Source organism: Strix uralensis, chromosome 5 (genome assembly GCF_047716275.1).
Source record: "Strix uralensis isolate ZFMK-TIS-50842 chromosome 5, bStrUra1, whole genome shotgun sequence".
Taxonomy (NCBI): Eukaryota; Metazoa; Chordata; class Aves; order Strigiformes; family Strigidae; genus Strix; species Strix uralensis.
Genome location: NC_133976.1, coordinates 1,963,580 through 1,990,314, shown reverse-complemented (window position 1 = coordinate 1,990,314; position 26,735 = coordinate 1,963,580). Strand labels below are relative to the sequence as shown.

The 26,735-nt window shown below is 43.9% G+C and overlaps 1 protein-coding gene across 2 annotated transcripts in view; it reads left to right on the top strand.

Moving 5' to 3' along the window:
• The window catches only part of NET1 (neuroepithelial cell transforming 1), a 56,446-nt gene that overhangs the window by 17,192 nt on the left and 12,519 nt on the right, over positions 1-26,735 (top strand). Inside the window, exons 1-3 of one of the 2 annotated variants that reach the window (XM_074869669.1) lie at positions 3,736-3,762; positions 13,929-13,995; positions 19,219-19,278. In XM_074869669.1, coding sequence (XP_074725770.1) covers positions 3,755-3,762; positions 13,929-13,995; positions 19,219-19,278 — 135 coding nt within the window. In that variant the 5' untranslated portion in view covers positions 3,736-3,754. Of the gene's footprint in view, positions 1-3,735; positions 3,763-13,928; positions 13,996-19,218; positions 19,279-26,735 lie in introns of those variants that run through there. The other variant, XM_074869668.1, reaches the window with a different exon arrangement.

Sequence of the window (26,735 nt, the reverse complement as noted above, 5' to 3'; positions counted from 1 at the left end):
GGCAAGGCTGCAATGCTGCATGAAAAGGGAACCATCGAGGAATGTGAAGCCTCCAAACTCACAAAAGAAAAGAGGTAGTTCAAGGTTAAAATAGTGTGAAAAAAGGTAGTCGCTGTGAAAGGAAACGGTTATCTTGCCTAAGCACAGAAGGTGCACTAAAGTGCCTTAAATGAATTTAATAAAACAGTGCAAACCCTGTTTGAGAAAATGAGTTCTCCTGGAGTGGTTACTGGCCTATGTCAACTTAGCACAGGTTGATTTGTTACTGGCTTGCAGAGCTGCCTGGGATATCAGCACTAAATGTGTTTACTTATTTTTACATTTGGTAAGAAAAGAATGAAAGGGACTGTGCCTTCAGAAAGTAAAAGCATTAAACAATCTCTTTTGTAAGAGCAAAGTACACCTTCAAGTCCTTGTAATGTTTAAATATTTAAAATATGAAGTCACTCAGTGCTGCCTTACCACCCACCTACTAAGGCCTGTTTCTCTTCCGATATTACCCTTAAATTGTATAGACATTACATTTATACAGCTCCACCCTGTAGCCATTTCCTGCCCAGCTCCTTAGTCCTTGGTATTTTCTGATTATTTTTTTTCTCTTGTCTCCTTTTCTGTTTTTCCTGTGATTCCATTTTTTTATCCATAGTTCCTAGACTGCTTCTGCTGGCTTACTCTTCTCTGCCCAAATCTAACCCTGCCCCTGTTTCTTTTTTCCTGTGTGGGATAAGTGCTAATCTCCTTCAGCCTGCAAAGCAATGCAGGGCATCTTTTTATAGCCCTGCCAAAGATGAGAAGGAGGTGAACTTTCCTAAGAACATAAGAGCTTGTTCAGAACAAGGGTCCCTCTGACCCAATGTGCTGTTTCCAACGATGATTTGGGTGCTAAGAAAGAACAAGGCTGACATTTATGATGCTCCTTTCTCTTGTACCATCTCGGTTTCTACCAGTTTTCAAGCTGTCTGCTTAGTAGCCCCCAGTAAATCTCTTCCAAGGTTTTGTCTAGTCTTGTCTTGATCCCATGTGGACCTTGGATCCAGGGCAGCTTTTGGCAAGGAGTCCTGCCGGTCAGTTGTTTACCTGGGGTGTTCCTGGTGGGGCTGTGGCCAGGAAAGCCTCTCCTCCACCAAAATGGGCAGGAAAAGGGATGTGACCTGCCCCCACCCCAGTCACACTGTATTTTATGGCTTCTGCAGAACTGCCTTGAGCAGTAGGAAAAATGCTGGCTTAGATTATTTCAAGCCAAAGCCATCCTGTGGCTTGGTTTGTTTTTGTTATGAATCATAAGTAATTACAAGCACATTATTCTAGTGCTGATGAGTCCTCACACTGGTGCTATAGCAAAGGGCAAGATGGCTTCCTTTAAATACACACGTGGCAGTACCACCGCTGTTACAAATCCCCCACCTCCTCCAGTTTTAAGAGAGCCTTGAACTGCAGTATAGTCCTGTATAATAGGAAAAAGCTATGCTAGTACAAGCAAGCAACCACATTTCAGCTGTTTAATAACCTTTTTTGTGCATGTGTTCAGCCTCAGCAGATGAGATGTTGGGGGATATGGTGGTAGGGGAGAACTTTGTAGAGTAGGGCTGATGGTTGGACTCAATGATCGCAAGGGTCTTTTCCAACCTGAATGATTCTGTGATGTTATGATTGTCCTTCACTGAGCACAAACCTAACTGAACTCTTGCTCAGACTTTCTCACATTTGCTGCCAGTTGCAAAGATGCCCATGGACTCTTATAGTGGTTCAGCTGGTCAGTAGTAACTTGTAACACCATGTTAAGTTGCTGTTCCAGCCCTTGAGCCCTACAGCTGGCATAACTGCATTCATACCAGGGGCTGCAGTGACAGTTTGCATAAAAAAAGAAAAACATACAGCCGAAGTGACTGTTTGCATAGCTGCTTTGAGTTAAAAAAGAGAAAAGTTTGTGCTTGTCAGCACTGAAATGTATGTTTTCCTGAGTGTTCTCTTGTGATAACTTCTAATATTTATTGGATCAAGCTTGGTTCCCACAAGAACTCAAAATAGTTGTCTGGATTTGAACCAATACAGTCGTCTTCAGCTGGCATGGCTGCCGGGCAGCAGAGCTCGCTCCCATGGCTTCTGGGCACTTGGAATTCCTCTGTCCCGATCACTCTCCCCCGAGAGTGTTCAAAATAGGTATCGCAGGGGAAGGGGCTCACGGGGGTGACACTAAGTGGAAACAGTGATGTTTAAATACAACTAGTTTCAGCTGAACTTGAAGCCTTTTGCTCCCTGCCTGGAAATGTTTGAAAAGTTTAAAGTTCACTTGGAGCCCTCAAGAGTCTGGTTTTGTGGGAATTAAAAAAAAGTCAGGTAAAGTTAATCTGAAAGGGTTAGTGGTTCATTAAAGCACCCAGAGGCAGTGGCCTTCACTCTGGTACGTAAAAACACTGAAGGCGGCCTTATCTTCAAGTCTACTCTCTATGAGACAGTGCTTTCCTGTAAGCTTGGCTGTTATTTACAACATTTGCTTCCTTTCTCTTTCCTCTTTGAATTCAGTCCAGATACTTAAATGTTTATTCGTGGCATTTTTTGTGCTTGTGCATTATCACCTGGTCACATTAAGTTTAACATCTCTGCATAAAGAAATAAGGGGCTTTTTAAATGTTGGTGGTTTCTCTGGAGCATAGCTCATTTCTGACCTTGGGACCAAAATTGCTGAAGAGGATGTGAACTATTTAGAATAAAGCCTGACTAAAGATTTCTCTAAGCCTTTAGAGGTACCTGCTATCAACTGTACAGCTAGGATGACATGATCAAGTGAGTCAAAAATGTATTTATGAATATTGCGTCTGAGCTCTAACTAGAAATTTTGTCAGCTGGGATCTCCTAAGCATTGCATGGAAGATTAATTTCACCTAACTTTGGTCACCTAAAAGCTGATTGCTTAAATCTGAGCCGCACACAAGGTTCCTTTATAGCCGATGCAGAAAGAGAGGCGCCTCGAGGGCATAGCCAAGCCAGCTTAAAATGCCTGGCTGGAGGTGTCAGCCTCTCTCCAGGAGTGACAGGGGAGCCTGGACAACTGCCTCCCCGTCAGGGGGCTGACAGATGAGATGAGCCCTGGTCTGGCTACACACTCAGTAGGAAAAGGGGAGCCGAGGTTTGGCATGTGGTGTTGGTGTGGTTTTATTTCTGTTCCTGGTTTTTAATTGTTAGGATTATCTTCTAGCTCATCATTCATGTGAGAAGTCGTGCGTGGCCCGACAGACCTGATTGACAAGGGCCTGATGCGCGAAACTCAGCGGCTCAAGAGCTGGGGGTGCGTTAGCTCTGGCGCAGGGAGCTGTGCTCCTCTGCCAGAGATGATCCTGCAGCAATGAGAGTGCTTGCACGGCTGCTGACAAGCAAAATATTTTGTCAGCAGCTGCACTGCTTCTCCCTACAGTCCTCCTCCCCCCTCTGCTTCAGCATTTACATCATATCTCTGGAAATGAGAGTACAAATAGCTCTGTGAAGTGGGCAGAATTACTACACGCAGCATGTGCTTAATCATGTATCAGAAGATGTTAGTTCTGTCAGCAGCTTTCATTTTTCTCTTTATTAAGAGGAATATAAAGTTTTTCTCTTTCTAGTGATGGACTATTGCCATCATCCTCACTTATGTGCTTGCAGGCAAGAATACCTGCTCGCAAAACTGGAGCTCTGCCCCTGCGTGCCACAAGGCTGTGTGGAGGAGAGCCTGCTCTTGCTATCTTCCAAAGCAAAGCATGGATGGAGGCAAGGGCAAATGCCCAGGTGAGGGAACAGCTGGGCAACACTCTGGGCTGTCACTGGCATGCAGACGTTAATGCTGATGAGTCTGTAGGGGCACCAGCTCCCTCCTGTGCCCTGTAAGAGGGATCGTACTTCTGGAGCACCACAGTTTCACAGTGCGTAGTGATGTTTGTCATCACAGCTAGGGCATGGCCTGGACTTACAGACCCCCTGAGGCATCCAGGTTTCCTTTGTTTCCTCCGCAGTGTAGTTCTCGCCAACAAGGAGGGGCTGGTGGGGAGTGTGAAGCTCAAGGGCAGCCTTGGCTGCAGGGACCATGGAGCTCAAGATCCTTAGGGCAGTGAGGAGGGTGCACAGCAAACTCACTACCCTGGACTTCAGGAGAGCAGACTTTGGCCTCTTCAGGGATCTGCTTGGCAGAGCACCATGGGATAAAGCCCTGGAGGGAAGAGGGGCCCAAGAAAGCTGGTTAATATTCAAGGATCACCTCCTCCCAGCTCACGAGTGATGCTTTCTGATAAAGAGGAAGTCAGGCAAAAACACCAGGAGGCTGCATGGATGAACAAGGAGCTCTTGGACAAGCTCCGACACAAAACAGAAGCCTACAGAGGGTAGAAGCAAGGACAGGTAGCCTGGGAAGAACACAGAAAAATTGTCTGAATGGTCAGGGATCAGGTTAGGAAAGCTAAAGCCCTGATAGAATTAAATCTGGCTGGGGATGTCAAGGGCAACAAGAAAAGCTTCAATAGTATGTTGGTGATAAAAGGAAAATGTGGACCTTCTCCAGAAGGAAACAGGAGATCTGGTTACCTGGGACACGGAGAAGGCTGAGGTACTCAACAACTTTTTTGCCTCAGTCTTCACCGGAAAGTGCTCCAGCTGCAGTGCCCAAGTTGCAGAAGGCAAAGGCAGGGACTGGGAGAATGAAAAACCGCCCACCGTGGAGATCATCAGGTTTGAGACCATCTAAGGAACCTGAAGGTGCACAAGTCCATGGGACCTGATGAGATACATCCACAGGTTGTGAGGTAACTGGATAATGAGGAGGTGATTGGTGACAGCCAACATGGCTTCATGAACAGCAAATCATGCCTGACAGATCTGGTGGCCTTCAACAACAGGGTTACAGCGTTGGTGGATAAGGGAAGACCAACTGATGTCATCTACCTGGACTTGTGCAAAGCATTTGACAGTCCCACATGACATCCTTGTCTCTAAATTGGGGAGGCATGGATTTGATGGATGGAGCACTCGGGGAATAAGGAATTGGCTGGATGGTTGCACTCAAAGAGTTATGGTCAATGGCTCCATGTCCAAGTGGAGAGTGGTGATGAGTGGTGTCCTCAGGGGTTGGGACCGGCGCTGTTGAATGTCTTTGTTGGAGACGTGGACAGTGGGATTGAGGCACCCTCAGCAAGTTCACTGACAGCACCAAGCTGTGTGGTGCGGTGACACGCTGGAGGGAAGGGATCCATCCAGAGGGACCGGGACAGGCTGGAGAGGTGGGATGTGCAAACCTCATGGAGTTCAACAAGGCCAAGGGCAAGGTCCTGCCCGTGGGTCGAGGTAATCCCAAGCACAAATCCAGGCTGGGCAAGGAGAGGATGGAGAGCAGCCCCAAGGAGAAGGACTTGGGGGGGTTGGTGGGTGGAAAACTGAACATGAGCCAGCAACATGCGCTCGCAGCCCAGAAAGCCACCCGTGTGCTGGGCTGCACCCAGAGCAGTGTGGGCAGCAGGGCGAGGGGGGGGATTATCCCCCTCTGCTCCACTCTCATGAGACCCCCCTGCAGTGCTGGGTCCAGCTCTGGGGGCACCAACAGCAGAAGGACACGGACCTGCTCGAGCGGGGCCAGAGGAGGCCACGAAGATGCTCGGGGGGCTGGAGCACCCCCCTGTGAGGACAGGCTGAGAGAGTTGGGGGGTTCAGCTGGAGAAGAGAAGGCTCCGGGGAGACCTTAGAGCGGCCTCCCAGGACTGAAAGAGGCTACAGGAAAGGGGGGAGGGATAGGACAAGGGGGAACGGTTTTAAACTGAAAGAGGGGAGATTTAGATGAGATCTAAGGAAGAAATTGTTCCCTGTGAGGGTGGTGAGGCCCTGGCACAGGTTGCCCAGAGAAGCTGTGGCTGCCCCCTCCCTGGAAGGGTTCAAGGCCAGGCTGGATGGGGCTTTGGGCAACCTGGGCTAGTGGAAGGTATCCCTGCCTAGGGCAGGGGGCTTGGGACTGGATGATCTCTAAGGTCCCTTCCAACCCAAACCATTCTAGTATTCTCTAGGTTCTCTGGGATGTTCCCACTGTTGCCATCACCTCCTTGCCATGTTTTCATGTGTGTTTAGGGGCAACCTTAGGCCGTGATGGCAGCTGAAGACGGTCTGTGCAGCTGCAGAGAGTTGTCTCAGCAGGCCAGCTCATGAGCAAAGCAGACCAAAGGTTTTCCTACCCAGGCTTATGTTTGCTACGTCTTGGCCAGCGCAGATGTTTGCACAGTCATGTTGTAAACTACATCACTGTGAAACTGTACTCTTACAAATAATCTTCACAAAAGGCTATTGTTATGTTTCGTTTCAGTGCTCAGTTGACGGTGTGCTGCAGTGCGTCATTCCACCAGAAGCCTTTGAAAAATGCCACTGTGTGCTAAGCATAAACGTTGGAAGTAACAGTTGGAAAGAGATCGGGGTGGGGAAGAGAGGAGACTTGACCACGTGCTCCTGAAAAGACCTTCTCTTTCTCTTACAGAAAGGTCTGGCTGCCAGCCTTAGCAACAGCGCTGGGAGTTTAGCGTTTACTGAATTTAGCTTGGAGCAGATACCCAGTTGGGGAGGGAAGTGTGAAGGCGAAGTGGAAGGAAGATGCTTGGGTCATAAGGGAAGTCTGTGGTGAAAAGATATCACTTCAATCCTCAGATGAAACTCGATGTTGCTCTGTTGGCTGTGGAGAGACTGTTAATGTGCAGCTCTGGTGAGGTCAGACGTGTGATTATTTAAGGATATCAGTGCATGTTTAATCTCCTTGGGGCTTATCTGCTCGTGTTCAGTGCTGCTGCTGATTGCTTCTTCAGACAAATAGCTCTAATATTCCACCAGTACCTGTGAGGAGCAAACACTTCTAAAATGGAAAATCACTCTTCCCGTTTGGTCTGCGCTGAACTTCGTAAAACTATTTAAACAAAAATGTAATGTTCTTTGTATAATTTAAACCTGCCCAGAGTGTCTGAAGGCGCTTCCTTTTAGAAGCAGAGGTTGTTCCAACATAAAAGAACAACATAATGGCTATTCCAGAGTGTCTGAAAAGTACAAGAAGTCCTCAGCTCAGCAGTAGCACTACTCGGCCCTGTCCAAGTGGTAGATGGATTGAAGTGTTTTTGATTGCTGTTTAACTCCACTGCCGTGGGTTTTCATGGCTTTGCTATTTCAAAGCTGAGACTGCTAGAATTACTAATTGCACCAGTGTTGCAAACCATGATGATGCTGCTGCCAGAAAGTTATTGCAGCTTTCTAAACCACATTTCCAGAGAGCAACCCATCATTCTTTTGCTCTCTATATAATTACGGCTGTAAGTATCCCGCTTCCTTTTGTGTGCTACTGGCAGCGATAGCACTAATGAGGTAGCATTAATGACGGAGAAGTAGTCTGCAAACTTGAACTCCATGTGGAGTTCACCCACACCATTTTCTTCTTGGCCACTGAAGTACTGAGTTCTTCTGTCTTGCTTTTAGATATTTAAAATGTCTGTCAATAGATTTTTTTTTTTTTCTTCAAGTAAGGCTTTTACCCTGAAGCTTTTTAAGATAAGGAACCCTGACAAGCGCTGCTCTAAGTGCCCTTAGTCAGAGTTTGTTTGCACATTGCTTGGGAGGCCTCTTACACTGGCCAAGGCCTCTGGATATTGTTGGAAGTGGAAATATTAACTATAGTAAGTTGGAAATCCAGAGGCTCTTCCCCCCCCGCAGAAAAGCTTTAAATTAAAATTCAAAAGACTCTTTGTAGAGCTTTTCTATTCTTGTCATTCAAAACAGGATTCACCAGTGTGGCTTGCTCATTTGGGGAGAGACTTTTAATCTGTTCATGTTGCTGTAATATTCACCATCTTAGTACTTAGCTGGTGCAAGTGGTTTATATTTAAGAACAGCTTGCTCTGAAAACAAAAAAAAAAAAGGGTGTTGGAAGTCAGAGGGGAAGGAAACACAGAATTGCTGCCCAGTCTGAAGAATGTATTTTGGAACTTTAAAAAAGTTAAGAGAACTGCCAGATCAAAGCATTTCTGCAGTTTCCTGGGTAAGTCATCAAAAATAAGTAAAAAAAGAGTGCAGACTGTCGAATGATGCTGACTAGGCGGTGCAGATTTACAGTAAAAAGGGAGAAAAATGTTTCAAATAACATTAATGGGAACTTGCTCTAACCTGATGAGTGAAGCTCTTCTGTGCTTTAGCCTCTAGTCTGACTAATGGGAATCTATTCTAGCACGCCCTTTGTGATGTCTTTTGGATTTCTGTTGACCACAAAATCTTATTTATTACTTTTTTTCCCTCTTTCCTCAAAAAAAAAAAGCAAAAGTCAACAGAAAAAAACCCTTAAGAAGCAACACAGTGTTTGACAGAAACATTTGCTTTTTGATAAATTAAGATTAGGTGTGTTTTTTCACTGCTGTTTACCCTTCCCTTCTGAACTTCAAACTGTGTCCAACTCTGAAAGGAATCATCAACCTTGAAATTAAATTCTGAGGACAAGTTTGGCCAAGTGCTCAGTGCCATTGCTTCATCCATACCGTCCTGTGCTGGCGAGAGGATCCTGATGTTTATTCAAGGAAGGCAGTGAACAATGACCGTTTCCTTAGTCTGGTTTCAATGTGAAACAATTGAGTCTGCCCACTCACCTTTATCAATATGTTATCTACTAAATTGCCTAAACTTCCTCTATTAAGATTATTGGGGCCCCATCTCCTCCTCTGCTATGTTGCCAAACAGGTTTTGTGTTTAGGACTTCCCCTGCCTCTCTCGATGTTGGTAGCTGGTTTTCTAAACCTGTTTGCAGGCCAACTTGAAAACACAAATGACAGGTCCTCTTTTAAGGTTAAAAAAGATTTCATAGCTAATCTCTCTATAGACCATCAGCATGGCAATCTCTGTTTTAACAGGCTCTGGAAAGATTTACTCTTGGCAAGACTGGCGGTATCATCATTTGCTGGTAAGCAGCCTGGAACATTCATTTCTTGAAGCAAACAGAGGGTACCAAAACAGAAGTGTTTGTTCTTTCTGTATAGTCTCAACAAGACTGCCCTTCCCCTGCTCTTAGTTTGGAGAGATTTGCTTTGCCAGCGTGTTGCCGCAACATTTTACGTTTCGAAAATTATTTTTGTGTGTTCACGTAATCATCTTCATAACCCTGAAGTTCTTAATCACTTTGAAATAGGTTTCAAAGTTACATGAATCAGCCAGCTATAATTAACACTTTCTGCTTGTCTTGAGCCTGGTAAGATAAGGAAAGAGTCTGTATCTGCTCATCCTGTCTTAAACAAGAAAATTATGCTGGAGACAGTCTATCAAGAAGAATCTTTTTCAGGGAAGTGACTGAATACAACTTTAGTCTTGGGTGACACAGCAGGGATATCTATGGATGACCCTACAACAGGGCTGGGCTCTTGGAAGAGCTTTGCAGTAAACACAGCAATTCAGTCCGTCCAACTGCTGGCACCAGCATGATACTTTATTCTGCTGTCTTCAGGTACTAAAACATTACATCAAGGCCACTCTGCACTTGTTTCAATTAATCATCCAGTGTTTTCAGCAATGACCAACAGCGCAGTGCTCCATCATGCAGCTCTGCTTTATTTCATGTCTTGTGAGATGCATTAGGTAAAACTTCCAGGATTGCTCTTACGGTCATCACTGACCTTTAATTCACCAGCGCTGTCTTCAGATTCTTGACAGACCTTGCAAGGGATGCCCATCCGAGCGCTGTGCTCATGAGTCATCCATTTGCACGTAATACATGTGGTAGTCATGCAGGTGACTAACTTTGGCTCTGTTCTTTGGAAGAGCTTTGCAGGCTCTGGCAGAGCAACAAATCAAGCAGTTCTGCAGGCAATCATCCCAATGAGCATTGCTTAAATGGTACCTCATCAAGGCTCAGTTAGCAAGCAGTGACCAGAGAGGGGACACCAGGATGAGGTGTGATGAAGCTTTGAGATGACTTTCCTAAAGGTATTTTTTCTGCTTAGCACAAGAGTCTGCATCCCTTGCTATCTGTCCATTTGCCACTCCTGACAGTTCCTGGCAGATCTCAACTCCCCCATACTTGGCCAAAAACTTGAAAAGGAAGGAGGATCAGTAAGATGTCTTTACACCGCAAAAGGCTCATTCCTGTTAACAAAACATGGTCAGGAAATGTCTGTGATACCAAGATCTAGAACAAAAAAGAGAATTCCTACTCCCAGAACCCTGTTGATGTTGGTGGCATGTGAGAAGAAGCACTTTGATTTGTACTTTGCCCTCTTCTCTTGATTGAGTCCTCTTACTAGACCACTGAAGAGGAGGAAAGAACAGCCAGTCTATAATGGGCTCTGTTGTTAGAGAAGATCTGTGTTGGGTGTTTGGAGGACTGAAGGGAACTTTTTAACTGGGACAGATATTTCTATATGACATGCCTTTTGTGGGAGGGATCAGCTGCATTTCTCCCAGCAGCTGAGTGACTGAGGGAGAAAGTTTAGATGATGGGGTCTGAGATGGAGAAATTTCCCTCCAACTCTTGTGGACAACTGGAAAAAAAGCTGTCTGTAGATTTTTGAACTATAATCCTATTGTACTCCCCACCCCTACAATTCGTTTTAAAATGCTGAGGTTTCCGAGTTAATGCCTCTCATGCGTGATCATTTCTCCTTTGCGTGAAAGAACAGTGGCTATGTAGTCTCAATATTGAGCAGTAGCAGTAGAGAGGCTAATACCTGTGTGATCATCTCCGTGGGTTGTCTTTTGGAAGATACCATCAAGCAGGTTCCCAGGAGACACCAAAAAAAAACCCTTTTTCAAGGGCAGTGGGGAAGCCAGAGCGGGAGGCATCTCACCCATTCATACGAGTCTTTCCCAGCTTGAACAGAGGGGAAAGTGAAATACTGCACAGGCAGCCCCATGAGGGACATTGCCTTACAGTGTGTGTGCCAAAATAAAACACTGTTTTGGATTAAAACCTTATAATGCCTGTATAATAGGAATGAAATGCATTGGGCAGTAAATGGAAACCTACAGTGGTTGCTTTAAACCTATGAGTGTAAGAGGACATGATGATAGCAGTGCAATACCTTTAAATCTCAGTTTTTTGAAAGGCTGCTGTCGCCAAACTTACTTGACTCTACCCCACAAAATCTCCATTTGGTTGGAGGCTGAGTGGGCTGGTACAAATGGGCCAAACTTATGCTTGTTCTCAACGGCAGCTTCATACCTGCACTCCCATTGCTCCCCACGGGCGGGGGAGGCACAACTGAGGGTGCACCCAGCACCCCAGACAATGCAGCTGGGGCAGCTACAAGCAGCCCGCATCCATACTGGGATGACTGGGAGTTGCTCTGAACAGTCTGCAAGTTTTGTGTGGCTTCCAAGCCGCAATTTGGCTGCCTCTGGTGTTGGAGATCAAGATTCATGGAATAAAATTATGGTCCTGCTTCCCAGCATGAAAGCTCATGCTTACCTTAGAGACTGAGGCTTAGTCCCTTCTGGTAGCTCTTAATAGCTGTGCAGGGCACAGTTTGCAGACCATTAATTATCTCTTTGCTTTTCTATCTATAGTCAAGGAAGGTTTAATCAAACTCATAAACTTTGGTCGGGGCAGCCTAGCAAGTTAGATGTTGGGATGAAACAGTAAGGATTTTTCTTTCTCATGAGACAAACTGACTCTATTTTAAATTTCAAAGAAATCTGATGCTCATTCCCAGATTTTCTTCCTGAGTGGTATGTTCTCTTATAAATCCCAAAGAATGTTTCCTTCCAGGAGTTTCTTCTCCATCTAGCAATCAGTGTACTGGTATGCAGTTCTTGGAAATGGCACTTTCGTTTCTGGAGCAGTGTCGCAGACATAGTCATTGTATTAAAAAGTTTTGGCTGATCCTAAAATACCTGAAGGTTGTGTGGTCTGAAGAACAGCTTCCTCTGATTTTACATAAGTCATAATTCGTGCATATGGTACTTTGAACAAGCTTATTTTTTATATTTATATATTTTAGGTATTTATTCTAGATATCTATATATTTAGGTATCTAAGTCTATGTGTATATATAACACAGATGACATATTTACTATTCTAACCCCTTTGAAGCCTATGACAATGTTCCTGCTCCCTGGTTTTCCACTGCAGATGCTGCTTGCTTAGCATTTTCACTGCTCACATGGCAGCTACCTTGCTTGAACCCTTGGAGCTGGTGAAATGCTCCCTAACAGGTCCTGAAGGGACTTCAGCCACCCCAGAAGTTGCAGGGAAGTGTTGCTCCTATTCCATGGGACCTACTGAGGTGGCCAAACAGCTCTCACTCCCCGTCTGGATCAAAATATATCATTTTCTACTCAGGCTGCTTTATCTTTTTATGTGTATCAGACACATTCCTTCACCACAAGTGGGGAATGAAGAGAATATGCTCTTCTTGCACGTAGTGGCTTTGTGTTTTTGGTACCAGCTGCCAGATAACAGTTTTGGGTCAACCCAAGAAACAAAATCTGCTGCTCAGACACCTCCTAGAGTGGGGAGCACAGAATCAGCTCAGGCATTCAGCAGTTAGTTAGATTTCTTCTCAGATTTGAGTTTGAAGTAAAATACGGCGTCACATGTACTAACAGGCATATGGTAAGCAAAGAGGCAGCGTGGAAATTATTTCTGGAGGAAAAGTGCTAATAAGCTCACCTGTGCAATCTACATCTGCTGCAGCGAATGTTTGCCTCCTCACCAAAAGCATCTTGTATTCCTTCACATCTTGCTTCCAATAAGGTACGCTTCATAAAATATTTATCTTGTTGCTCTGCATTGGCTGGTAGAAGTGCAAAAGTATTTTCTGGGTAGTTGACTTATATTTTCCAAATACCAATCCAGAACACCCCACCCTGCACAAACCTTTTACAGACAAATGCTTTTTCTCTTCCGATATGGAGAGTTGCTGACATTAAATACTACTAATACTCTGTGAGATTAATTTTCAGTAATCCCTGAGCAATGCTGGAGTGTAAGGCCCCTGAAAGTCAGAAGGATTTGCATTCCTATGTTATTTCCAGGTTTTTGATAGTCCTGTGGGATCTCAGTATGAAGAAGAAAGGTGCAGCTGGCGCAAAGATGCCTTTTCTGTCTGAGTTTGTGACAGCAAGGGAGAAATCTTCTCCCCATTAGGTGATGCAGCTGGCTGCCTTTGAAAAAAAAGTGCGTGGCCTGTTTGGGACTAAAATTCTACATGCAAAAAACCCAATGACAGACAAAAATGTTTCTCCATACTATGGCCAGAATAAGCTTTAAAAAATTGTTGCTGGAAACATACCTTAAGTCCACCAGACAGTGAAAGTTGGAACGTAACTTGTTTGCTTAACTCGGTGCTAGTACAATAAATGACTTGCATAAGGCAATTCGTTTACCATTGTTCAAAGAGCAAGGATTATACAAACGGTCTATTGTGTGTAGTGCTTTCTGGTGGTTTAACTTTCTTGGATCGAGAATGACTTAATGAAAGACCACAACTCAATTCCTGGTTGTAATTTTCTGTGAAACTACAAGGCTGCATTGTCAAAGGTGCAGTTTGTTGCCTCCTTTCATTTCAGCTTCATTAACCTCGGAAAATGAGGCCACAATATTGTTATTTTTTATTATTATTATTGTTTTATCCTTTCTCTTGGTCAGATTGGCAGGTTTGTGGTCAAAAAGAGATTCTCTTCCAGACCAGCCTGCAGGGCCCAGTGGGAGGTTTTTGCCTGCCTCTGCTGCACAGAGCCAGTTGTTGTAGTAAACTGGGATTTTTAATCTAACACCTGCAATCGTGGTGGGGAATACTGGCAACTCCTCTCGGTCTCCCCTTCCCAAAGACTGTGCTTCATCATTGTCTTTGCAACTTTTGTGCTAGGAGCTGCAGATGTATGATACCATCAAAGCTGCGGAAAACAGATTTAATCAATCGCTACAGCAACCTGTAATTTATTTACTTTATTCCTTTTTTTTCTGCTCACAGGTACCCTCTCAGGCGAGGCAGCTCTTTCACGTTTCTGACTCCGGGACCGCACTGGGACTTCACTCTGGTGAGTAAAACAACTGATGGGTTCATATTGCAAAAGCATGCAAGCAAAAGCAGGAATACAGAGGTGAAGGTCCCTCTGCCTGGAGGAGAAGGAAAATCAACACATTCCTCTCTACCTGGCTTTTTGAGCCACTGAGGCTTCTGAGCTGTAGCTGGAGGGTGCTTTTTTGCACACAGGGATTAAGAGAAGGCAGGATATCCTAGACACCATGGTTTCTTTATAAACTTCTTACTTTCTGATGTGTTTCAGCAGTCCTGCTAACTAAGCTGGCAGTGCAACAGATGAGATGTAAAACATGGTGTAGAAGTAAACCTTTTTTCTTTTTTTTTTTCTCCTTAAACACAAAAATCTGTATTTTATGTGGTATTGAGAAGCTACCTAGAGCGAGTGCATGGCATTGCTGCTGTAAGCCTTGTACTTTCTTTTCTCCATCCTTTAACCTACATCACTTGCTAGGGAAGTGGTTCACATCCAGCCTCTAGGTCTAGTAGAGAAAGACGAACCACTGTAGAGTGGTTCAAAGGACCTACACTGGCTTTTTGTTCTGAATTGCTGCTTCATGAAGTCTGACCCTCTTCATGCACTGAGGATTGCAAGGAGATTAGTCAGCTGAAGTAGGTGCCCAGTGCCTAGCATGGTGTATATAGATCTTGTCCCATCTTAAAGCTCATTTTCATGAGCCGCCTAAGCTGATTTGCCCCCCACTGCCCCTAGAAGCAGTGATCCCATCCTCAGCCAGCAAACTGATCTGGCTGAAAAACTTGCCTTACCAAAAAGAAAACAAAGAGTTTTGGATGAGCTGATCCAGCTGACTGCACAAGCTGTATGAATGCCTGTGTCGGCACGAGGAAGGGCGTGAGAACGTGTCTGGAGGTGAGGAAAAGGACTGGACTACCTTTTATGAAGGAAATCCCATCTAAATTCAGCTGGGACTTCTTGTGAACGCATGCATTTAGACAGGCACTTTGCTGGCTGTGTCTTGAAGGGCAGCCATGTGCAATTTTGAGGCTTCACAAACACTAGTCTGGTATGGGAGTGGATTAAACAAAATTATAATCTCTTGTAGATTTTTCTTTTGCTTAATTTTAGAAACTTTCATCTGGTGACTACAGCTACATTAAACATATACATTTGAATATTACAAAGCCCTATAAATTATATTCTTTCAAATTATTGTGCTCTAACATCACAAATTAAAAGTATTTTGATTGAGTTTCAAGTTATTCCTGTTTTTTGCATGTTTTTTAATCTGCTTTTATTTGGCTATACACATATTCAGTCCAATTCTCAATGACAGTTAGAACAGATTGTATGTCATGACAGAAAACCAAAGAAGCAGTTTTTGAAGGACTTAATTGCTTATCTGCATTCCTCCATCATGTCCCTCATCAACCTAGTCCACCTTCACTTCTCCCTTCAAGCCCAAATAGCTTTGTCTGCAGCTACAGACAGTGAGCACCCCTGAACTCCAGCCCTTTTCTGGAGATCCAAGCTTTCCTGTGACTAGTTAGAGGTTAGTCTTGGACCAATACACCTAACACTGGAAGAGAAGCAAATACAGGAGGGAAAGAATAATGAAAGAGAGTGCATAGCTGTGCAGTTCAGTTGCCCAGCAGACATACCCTTACTGCATGGCCGGGGACCAGGTGTCTGCTTAGAGGCTTTGCCAATGTAATTAATGCTGACATACATTGACCAGAGCGCTGTATTTTGGCAGCAGCCCATAGGCAAGCAAGAACTCTCCTTTTCTTGGTGTCATGTCTCATATGCTGGAGTAAGTGTGTCACACAAGGGGGTTTTTTTTCCCCCATGACCACCAAGTACTCATATACCAGTCACAAAGAGCATCTCTTCATGCCATAGTTTGTGCAGCTGTTTGGCCAAAAGTCTGTAAAATGTACCTGGCCTGAGCCTCAGGGGAAGTGGGTAACTAAGCCAAGTGTCCTTCTCATGCCTGCAGGGGTGGAGTGGGTTTAAAGAGAAGGACTAGTGCGTGTTCTGCATAATTCTAAGAAAAGACTAATGCAGTTTGGGTTAAAACATCCTCTGGTTGGCTTCTGACTGGAAGCAAGGTTACTCATGGTCTGTTTTCCCTCCTTCCTTTTCATTAAGGAGGATTCATTTATGAGAAACAGGCACTTGATCTTTGTTGACTTAACAGTCCTGATGCACATTCCTCACCTGAAGCCTTATTCGTGTTTTATGAACTCAGGTGGGCAATAAGCAGCAAAAACCAGACTAAGCCCTAAAGAACAAAATATCCTGGTTTTAGGCAAAAGCCCTTGGTAGCAGAGAGGAAAACTAGATGACTAGAATTGTTTTCAAATTGAAAACCAGTACTCTCTTAAAAAACACTCCTGGAGCTTTAATCGGAATCCTTGAAATGTAATTAACATTCATGCTCATGGCATTGTTTAGGTCTCTCTAAAATAAAGTCACAAAATATTTAGATTTCCCGTCTTGATTAGCTTTTTTTATGCTTCTCCTTTACAACACCTCTTTGAGAGCCTAAATCAGGTCTCACAGTTTTTACAGTTTAATAACTTTCGTAGAAGTAACTTTTTCCACATGACTTGAGTTTCGTGAGAAGGTTAACGTATCAGATCTCTGATCGTGACAGTCTCAAAAATGTGAGAAAACAGTACCGTAGCAGTTGCTTTTCTATCATGCTGCTTTAAACACCCAGATTTGAGCAGTTTGAAGAGGCCGTTTTCTTGGAATCTGTTTCTGTTCTGGCACCACACAGGAATGATACAGCTGGCTCTGTAGTGAAATGTCTAAGTTTTTGTATGAAACTATAATGGGCAAAGGAAATGGGGTCCAGCCAATGCAATACTTATTGCATAAGTCTAGCCAGTTTAAAAACAAAACTTTGGCCTCCCTTTCGTGTCTGGGCTTTGGTCTGGAGCTGTATGTTAAAGATGTTAATATACTTGACTACATAAGGAACGAATAATATTCAGACCAAAAAGGCGTGGTGTCTTTGTCTTTATTGCAAGTTTTCTTCTGTTAAATAGATGCTAATATCCTTGACTTACATATGGGAAAAATAATCTGCAGACCAAAAAGGTGTGGTTATAGCAGTCTTTTATTGCAGGGTTTGATAAATAACCAACCCTGAATATTTTACTAAACCTAAAAAACCAAATGTCTGCATTTGCATGTGTTCTCAAGCCTGCCAAAGGTCTGTTCAAAAAGTATGGAGTGTGCTGGGACATTAATTCAGTGTCAATGCTATAAATATGGTAGGACATAATGTCTAATGTGAGAATTTTTTCCTCTAGTTAGCAAGTTTATCAGTGAAGGGACTCACTCAATTGACAGAGTCAGTATCTTGTCTTTGCAAATATAGAGAAAAAAAAAAAACTGAAAAACTGAAATCATTGGGGAACTTTGTACTTGAATTCACTTCTGTAGCTAGTTTGAATAGCTGTGAAAAAAACCACAGCACCCAAACCCAAAATACAAGAAACTAGTGAGTCCAATTCTGTAATATCTCACCATTACATGTGTTTATTTAATAGTTAAATGGTAGAGTCAGCAGAGTGTGGACAGGCGAGAAGACACATTGGAGCCTAAAAATACATCATAGGAAAGGACTAGCAAACTAGAGAACAGGTTTCTGAGAACCCGCCAGGGAAGCTGGACATCCCCCCAAAAGCATCTGATTTTCAAAGGAACCATGGAAACTAGGCTGGCATTTAAAAATAATTTGAATGAATACCTGTATTCAAACAATTTAAATACACTCTCAGTGATGACAAACCTTTATTAAAGCTGAAACTTTTAAGTTACTTGAATATATGATTAAATTCTAAGAAAACAGGGATTAGTTGCTCCTGACAGAGGGTCAAGCTGCTGGACTGGTAGAGCACAAAACTGACATTTGCTGAATGTGGACTTGTGGTAGTAGTTCCCTCTGCCACTGCAGAAGGGGCTGTTTTCCTCATTTCACCTAGTTCAATGTCTACTCTGTTAAACAGATGAACAACTCGTAGACCAACCTCAAAATACAAAGTAGTTTCTCTTCTTTTTCCTTTGTACTTAATGAAGTGGAAGAGGATGAACTTGACTCATTCTGAAATGTTGAAGGACAAGGGTCAAACACAGGATGAAAATCAACTACTTGTTTCATGGGTGACCAAACAATTTATGCTCGTGACCCATGTTTTTTCCAGACCAGGTGATCTGCAGGCTGGCACAGTCTTAACAGGATGAGTCCACAGTTGGTTTTCCATTATCTGGGTAATGAAAAAATAATGTAGAAGCCCAGATAGTACAGAAATAGTGGGAGGTATCAGGAAGCTCAGTGCAGATGTCTTTGATCATTGTTCCACCGGCTTGTGCTCTTCTTTGGAGAGGAAAATAGCTGAGAGCTCCCTGGCCAAAGCCTCATCTTTCTTTCACAAAAAAAGCTCGTTCTTTTAGCCTGTTGCATTCCTAGCAGGGATGCTTCAGCCACAGCTGCCTACTGGCCATGTCCAAAGTAATTAATTAAATAGGCAATCAAAATGCCCTCACATACACACATTCAGCTGTTCAGAGAACTGCGCTATAAAAAAATGCCCGATACACAGTAAGAATCCCCTGACTAAAATGTATTTGGGTATTAGGGGGTAGCTGAGGAGCAGGAACAACCAACTTAGTGCCAAACTGCTTTATGCTGGCACTGCCTCCAGGGTGAAATCTGTAGATCCCCTTACTCACAGACCCCTGCCCAAGCCCAGCCGTGCTGGTGAGCAAACTTCATAAGAATTAGGCATGGTATCTTCTGGTGTCCCCTAGAGACCTCAGATCCTAATGCTCACCAAGTCTGACCTAACTCTTTCAAAAAGCCCAACTTTATTGCTGGATTGTTGACCTCGGAAACCACAAAAAATGTTTCATTTAACTAAATGAATCTCAAATCATTTCACAGTGGTAACCGCTGAATTCTGCCCTGCTACTGAGATTTCCTACTTAAGACTTTAATCACAACCACAATTATGGGAGTGCAGAGAAACAAGCTTATAGGGGTATAATTTATAGGTATCAATCAGGTGACAAACCTCATGAAACAGCATAAACATGTTTTGTATTTGTTTTCAACCTTTAGTTCTTTGAGTTATGGTTAGTTGGGGGTGTAAAGAAAGAAGATGTTTCTAGTCTGCTTTATAAAAACTAGAGCCTTCTTTCTGAACACAAATTGAGTGTACAGTTATAACTCTATTTCATTTCTTACAGAAGAGGAAGCGCCGAGAGAAAGACGATGATGTAGCCAGTCTTTGCAGCCTTGACTTTAAGGTAAGCACAACCCATTGCTCTACAATATTGTGCAATCATCTACTTTGTCGACTATAGTGGCTTCTACTGGGGAACGATGTACTTTCTGTGTTTGCATTTCACCGTCAACAGTTTGGAGACGTGTACAGCTGTGTTTGCTCTTGCGTACACCTCTGGGGTGGGCTGAGTCCTGCTAGTGATATCCATAACACTCTCTGATCTCCTGTTTTAATCATTTCAATCCTAGATCTGCCACGGTTTTAATGTTGTGTGAAATAAATGCATGTAACCCGTGCTTTGCAAGAACATAAGCGTTTTCAAGTGTTGGGAAGCAAAACTGTGCAACACCCCTTCAAAGGTTGCTTTTGTTTGACTTTAGTTAGTGCTCTTCATTGTATTGCAAACAAGCTGGACTGGCTGGGTGGTAAATTGTTCTTCAAGCTATGGATTAAATTGACTTAGAAAAATGAGGCTGGGGAGGTGCAGAGTTGCACCTTTTTTTCAGGGACTACCCAAGCCTGGTTTTCTGAAAGAGAAACTGCTTCCCACTGTCCATCTGCCCTGAAGATCTTACTGTCAGCCACTTCTCTAAAGAGGGGAAGGAAGAGAAATAGGGTTTTTCCTAAGAAGGTAGCTATTGAGCTGAGAGTTAACTAAGTGGGTTTTACAGTTTATTAGACTGGGATTAAAAGTAATTTGTTAGTGGGGAATTTCCTGTTTGACCTAATGACCAGTGCATCCTCTGTTGTTGCTACTTACTTTGCATTTGTGCATTATTTATTAGCCTCACTTAACCTGGCTACTGCTGGATGCTTTCCATGACCGATTGTCCTTTCCAACAGGCTAACTCTGGGCTTTGACCTTTCTAGACTAGATCTCCTATTCCAGATAAGACTACCCCTGTAATTTCCCAGTAGGGGAGGGAAAAGAGCAAAAAAGATTATCTGCAGAGGGCTATGACACAGCAGTGCCCATGCCTCTGAACTGACTGTGTTTTGGGCTTGTTTTGTTTCTGAGGTCTTTCTGGTTTTCTGATGCAGATGGGAGTGTGATGGCTAGGAAATCTGCCCTCGGGGAAAAGGATTTTCTTTTTCTTTTTTTTCTTTTCAATTGAACTACCTTTTTATGTGTAGCACAAAATTGCATGAATTAAGAGTTTCTCCCACAAAGCAATCACTTCAAGGTGAAACTAAAATATCAACAGTAATTTGTGTACTCGCCTTTTACGAGTTTTAACAGAAATCTTCCAAGGAAAAAGGGAAATCCCTAGGCTAATATAGTCAAAGTTCAGGCTGCAGCTTTTGTTTACCCTGACTTTTTAACTTGTTCTTTTGAAAGGGTCAGGCTTTCCTGGGTATTTGAGAGTTTGAGGCACACCCACCAAAATACTCCAGTATTCTTGTTAAAATACATTAACAGTACTGATTGGATTGTAATTTTCAGACTTTTTGATACCAACTCTCGAGGTTATTACAAGTTTCAAAAGCATCACAGTCAACTATTTATAGTCAGATTTTCAAAACACATCACCAGGACTTCTGAGTCTCCTTGAGCACTCACGCTGTAGTACAGATTATACTTTGCTCTGTCTAGATTTGATGAGGGTAAACCAACGGGCTAAAATATGGCTCCATCAGACACGAATATATCTATTTCACTGGTGAAATAAGGTCACAAGAGAAGATCAAGATAACTTAAAGTTACATGTAAGTCAGACCATACATTGTTTATCCCCATCTTACAGATGGGAACTGATTTTTCAGAGTTTGTCTCTCTAAAGTGTTTAACTCCACAGCATAACTGTTACTTCAGCTCCACTATCTCCCCCAGCAAATATAGCTCAGCTGACAAGCTGCTGTTTTGTCACCATACTTGTAATAACGGAGGAGTTTTGCCAGCATACTGCATTCACACTTCTCCTAGACATAATTGTGCTGACAAAACTGCCATATAGATGGTGAAGGGCTGCTTTGGAGCAGGGAGTTGCATCCTAGTATCCCAGCATTGGCACCCGACTCAATGTATGTTTTTAAAATAAAGGCAGGGGGAAGGGATTATTTAATTGGGATGTGTACCTGTCTCTCTGAAAAGGTTGAGCAGTCCTTTAATGATGTTTAAACCTCACATATCATTGTTCCGCATACCAGGAAGACGGTATGCAAAATGGCAGGGGAGCTCAGGCCAGCCCAGACTGAAACACCCCTGCTATTCTTGTTTATTTGGGCTTGTTAACCTCCTCCTTGCTGCCCAGAGTCCTGCTCAAATATGAACCAGATCTGGTAGGTCTGTTAAGCTTCTAATTTGACATACAGCCTAAAACCCTCCAAACATTACCAAAATATGAGTGGGAAGTTACAACCTGAGACCATAGTTACAGCATCCACTTCCTTCAGCACTGAGCCACCCCTTCTCTTGTGCCAAAACACCATCCTTTTAGGAGAAAGAAGGTATTTTCTCCCCAGATCATGTCTGGAGCCATACTACAACGTGGGGTGTTAACTGACTGGGTAAGACAAAAGGGAGAGCGAGTTGCAGTGCAGGGACAGACACAAGAAATTGAGGGCAGGAATTTATTAAGCAGATATTTGTTTTAAAACTGAGCGCTATTTTTGCATTTCAGGTAGGTTTATGACCGATTTTTTTTAAGTGGTCACATATGAAACGGTTCCATATTACCCCCACAGTTATGTAATGTGTTGAATGATTCATGGGAGGAAGCAGCACTGTGTTTTTTGAAGGTGTGTATATATTCATGTTTATTAGCAACTAGATAAATACTTTTCAGTGGATGACAGGGAATAGACGGATGCGGTGGTGTATTTTACCCGAGGCAAAATGAAGCCAGGCTGAGTAATGTATAAGAATCACATCTGTTCTGGATGGTGTTTTCTGTTGGTTATGAGATGTCCTTGTAAGGCTTTAGGAACGGGGATTTCAGAGAGGAATTGAAGTCTTAGTGAGGACCCTTTTTATGAACCACCCTGCTGTGTCCTTCTTGAAGCCTTACTCACCTTTTTGGGACCAGTTCCGTGAATATTGCTCAGTCTGGATAGGAGTTCAGCCCAAACAAGCCCTAGAGTTGTACTCGTTTTGGCAGCAGAGAGAGACTGTGACGATAAAGCTGACGGTGACAAGCTCTCCAGGGAAGGCAGATAAACACTGATTTTTACTATTTTTTTTTTAAACGTAAAAAGTTACTTGGAAAAAAAGAGGAGGGGGAGAGAATCCCTGTGTGTCTGCATTCTTGTGGTCCAGATCACTTGAAGCCATCAATGAATGTCTTTCCACGGCCAGAGTCCTCACAAGCAGCTTGGCTTCAGGCAGGGATAACACAGCCTAAAGATTATCACTAAATAACGTAAGAAACTGCAGCGGTAGCTCCTTCCTTTAGAATATATACCCACAAGCTTTAAAGAAACAACAAAAACAGTCCTTCCCTCCCCCCTCCCCCCGCCAAAGATACAACTGCTCTAGAGGACTTTTATGGGAATTTTATTGGCGTGTCTGATTCATGCAAGAACGTGCCCATGCATAAGTTACAAATTTGTATTTGGAAATAGACTTTGATCAAAACGAACATCTCTGGCATTGGCTACACCACGCAACTCTGAAAAACAACATTTGGCACGTGAGCAGGTTGGGAGCTGAAGTCAACTGTAGCTTCTCGCTCCATTACTCTGTGGTTAGGGTAGATGTTGTGTTTAATAACATCACGAGATTTGATGGTCCATGTTTTCTGGTGTTGCATTCATATTCATAAGATGGAAATTGCTTTTCTGGCCTGAGCGCACAAATGTTCGCTTCAGAGATGGCTGAGGTAACTCGTTTTTCTACAGAGGTCTGCAGAATGTCATAGGTTGTGTTTCAGTAAAAATGCATCTGCGCTGTAGGCTGGGTTGGGGGGGTGTTCTTGTGTTTGTAACTGTATAATGGCATTGAATGGCAGCTAATTATAGTGACCTCCCACCATCCAAAATAAATGCTGGATTCCAGACCGGCTCGTAAACTTTTCAGATGATCCAATAGTCTCTTGATGGGTCATAGCCTACTTTTGCTCATTTTCCAGAATACTGCTCTGAATTTGGCTCTGCATATAAATATCTGGGAGCGGAATGTTAAACACAGCTCATGGACAGTAAACAACTTTGTGTACGGCAGAGGGGATCTGACTGTCCTGGGTCTGTGAACATGTATGGGAGAAGCAGATTGCCCATGGAGATCTTATTTATTCCAGTCCTCGAGTGTTCTGCATGTTATGCTATATCTAGCACATTAAGAATAGCTGTAAAGTGAGTTTTTAAGATGGATTTTGCTTCCTAGTAAATAGGATTTCAAAACATACACGCAAAACAATGAAAATGAATATGCTATGAATGTAATAGATGCTTTCGTTTTCCCCGAGACTTCAAGCCGCCAAAGGGATTAAAATGTCGCAGGTTCGTTCTTTGAAAAAATTGAATCCAGATGTCAGGCACATTAGAGGCATCCAGGATCTGTGAAAAGTGGGAAAACTGCCCACTGAGGAATACCCCCCTGCCTCCAGGCTCTGTTAATGCACCAGCTCAAGTCTTCTCCTTTCCAGTCAGTGGTAGAACTGAGATCTTTTGTCGCTGGCTCTTTTCAGCAGCAGCAAACATCCTTCTTACAGGGTTCGGTATAAAATAGAGCAACCCCAAAGTGTCCTGGCTGATGGTTAGGGCTGTGTAACCTGGCCAGACCTGAACTATGAGGATATTGAGAGAGTGCTGTAATGACTCTCTTCTGCTGATAGTAGGTTGAAAATCACAATCCAGAACTGCTAGGGTTTTAATATTAACTGTATCTGCCTGCTGTTCTCATGCAAGAGAAGAGCCAGGATCAGGTTATGAGTGCTGGCCACCCTGGACACAGGTGCTGGAGGACATATTCAGCTGTTGGGGGAGCATTCCTGCATGCCATGCTTGGCAACCCCTGGCACTAGCCAGATGCCATGTGTCGCTTAAACAACTGAGTATTTTTAACTGCAAAAACCTACATCAGTCGGGAATTGTACACTGGAATTTGGATGCGTGTTTCCTTAAGGATTCATTATTTGTTAATCTAAAATTTATTTGGTGATGCTTTGGGGCTGAAATAACAAAATGGCATGTCAGTACCCCAGAGAGCATTTTTATTTAGTAGCAGCCCTACCCAGAATAACTTGCAGGAGCAAGGAATGTCGCAGGTATGAGGCCGCCCTGGACTTCAGGCAAACAGCTCCGTGTAACAGCAGTCCTCCCTTCTCTGTGGAAATGAAAACCCAAGCTAAAAATAAGAGTAAAACAATGAGGACTGGGTGACGACTCTGTCACTTGAACTCTTCCTGGCTCCCTAATTTGATAGTAGGATAGGAGTCACCAAAGTATTTTGCTCCTAGAAGTGAAAATCCCCATCTGAGTATAGGAGAGGAATGTCATTAATACCCACTGACAGGAGAGCAGGAAGAACTTGTCTGTTATCCGTCGCTGAGCGCAGCGACCGGCCGGGCTGCATTCTCATGGCTTCAGAGCTGCCATGGCACGGGCTGATCCCTGCCCAGTGGGCTGGAGGGGCAGGGGAAGGGACAAAGCAGGTTGGGGCCAGGGCAGATGGGTAAGCGGGGACTGGGAAGACAGAGGGAGTTGGTGTTGGGTAGAAAAATATGTCCTGAGTTAGAGGGAAGCTGGGATTATGGTGTATAGGGTACAAATCCATAAATCCAACTTCGTTGCTCCTGCTGCACAGGGAACAATTCTTTCTTTTCACATTTGTTTTGGCTTTCATCAGAGGGTTCCCAAGTACCACGGCCTTGTTCAGGATGGCTTGCCCACTGGAGTGGTGTTTGCACTACAGTGAACTTTACAAACTTAAAGGTCATATTTACACTGCCTCTTGCATGTGTCTTAAGTAGAGCAGAGGCAGGTAAGTAATGTGCAGGTAGCGTAGCGTGCTCTGAGCCCTCTATATCGCTGTAGAGGGGCCGCTGTGGACCTGGGGGATGGTTATTTTACCTCTGAAGATCACCTTCCACCCCTGCTCCCTTCAGGCTTCTCCAGATTTGTTGCGTGTTGGTCAGCGAGTGCCCATTGCACAGTGTGTGTCCACCACTCAGGGTGGATTTTGCCTCAAAATGGTGCTTGATTGATAACAGATATAGCAGGCATACAGAAATCATCCCATTGCTACAGGAGCAGCTGGGAACCCCTTGTCTTTTTTGTTGTTGTTTTGTTGTTGTTTTAAGGCCTTACCCACCCCTTGCTTTGAACAAAGGGCAGTTGTCCAGGGCACGTAACCCTTTGCCCGTGCCATGCCAGGAGGCAGACAGGGAGCCCCATTGCATCAGGCCAGAGGTTTGTGTTTCCACAACATGACATCAGCAGGCTGCATCAGCTGGGGCTTGCATCACCACGAATTATTTAGCCTCACAAGGTGTCACACAAAGTCAGGGATCTCCCCTCCGGTGAAGGTGAATCACTTGCTTCCCCGGTGCATGGCAGCAGGTCCCTTCCCCCAGGGCTCGGGAAGGAGAAGGACTATTTAATGCTTACGTCACAGAAAACACTTCATAGGGCATGAAGTGCTTCAGGACGCAGGACATCACGTTCTGGTCCAGACAAGAAGCGTTTAAGTGCCATCTTTGTGTGCATGACTCTGCTTCACGCCTTCCCTCTCGGCTCCTGGTGTCCCTATTTTTAGTTGACTCTGCACGGCCTGTCGACATCTCAGTGAAAAGAGATGCGCTGTTGGGGTCAAGAAGCATTCCTAAATCTTTAGACCGAGTTTAACAAACTTTTGATCTTAGACTGTCAGAGAAATGGACATGTTTGATGCTCCCCAAATAATGATCAAACTCAATGGAGGGCTTGCCTGCTCCTCCCTGGAGTCATCATCCCTTTGGTCTTTTGTTGTCTTAAAAATGGATGACTTCACTAATCCCAAAAAGGATTATGCATATCTGAAAGAGTCACAGTCTGTCCTTTCAATAAGGGTATGGAAACTCGCTGGATCCCAAATTTCTGAGAATCCTGCGGTGGATGATCCTAAATGTCCTGGTCTCGCATGAGCAGAGGTTAAACAGCCGCAGATTTGCTGAGAGCAGCTCTCCACGGGAGAGAAGAAAACAAAGCTTAAAAAAAAAAAAAAAAAGCCAGGGACGGGACAGCAGGACTTTCCTCCTGCCCATTACTCTGAAAAATGTCGTGTCAAACCCTCAGCCCCTCCCGCAGTGGCCACATGGGAGCTGGGGACCAGCTCGGAAGGGGACCCCCAAATTTTTCTCCTCCAAGAAGCAGGTTGGGTAGCATAGGTAGGCAGCGACACAGCTGCTCTCCTATCGCCAAATAAATTCAGTTTATTTTTACCAGCACAAGAGACCTTTTATTTTGGAGATTTGTAGCAGTGCCAGGAATAATATGACTTGAACAAACAAACAAAAAATACAAACCCTTTGCATCTACAGCTGGGCCTGCTGGGACAGGATC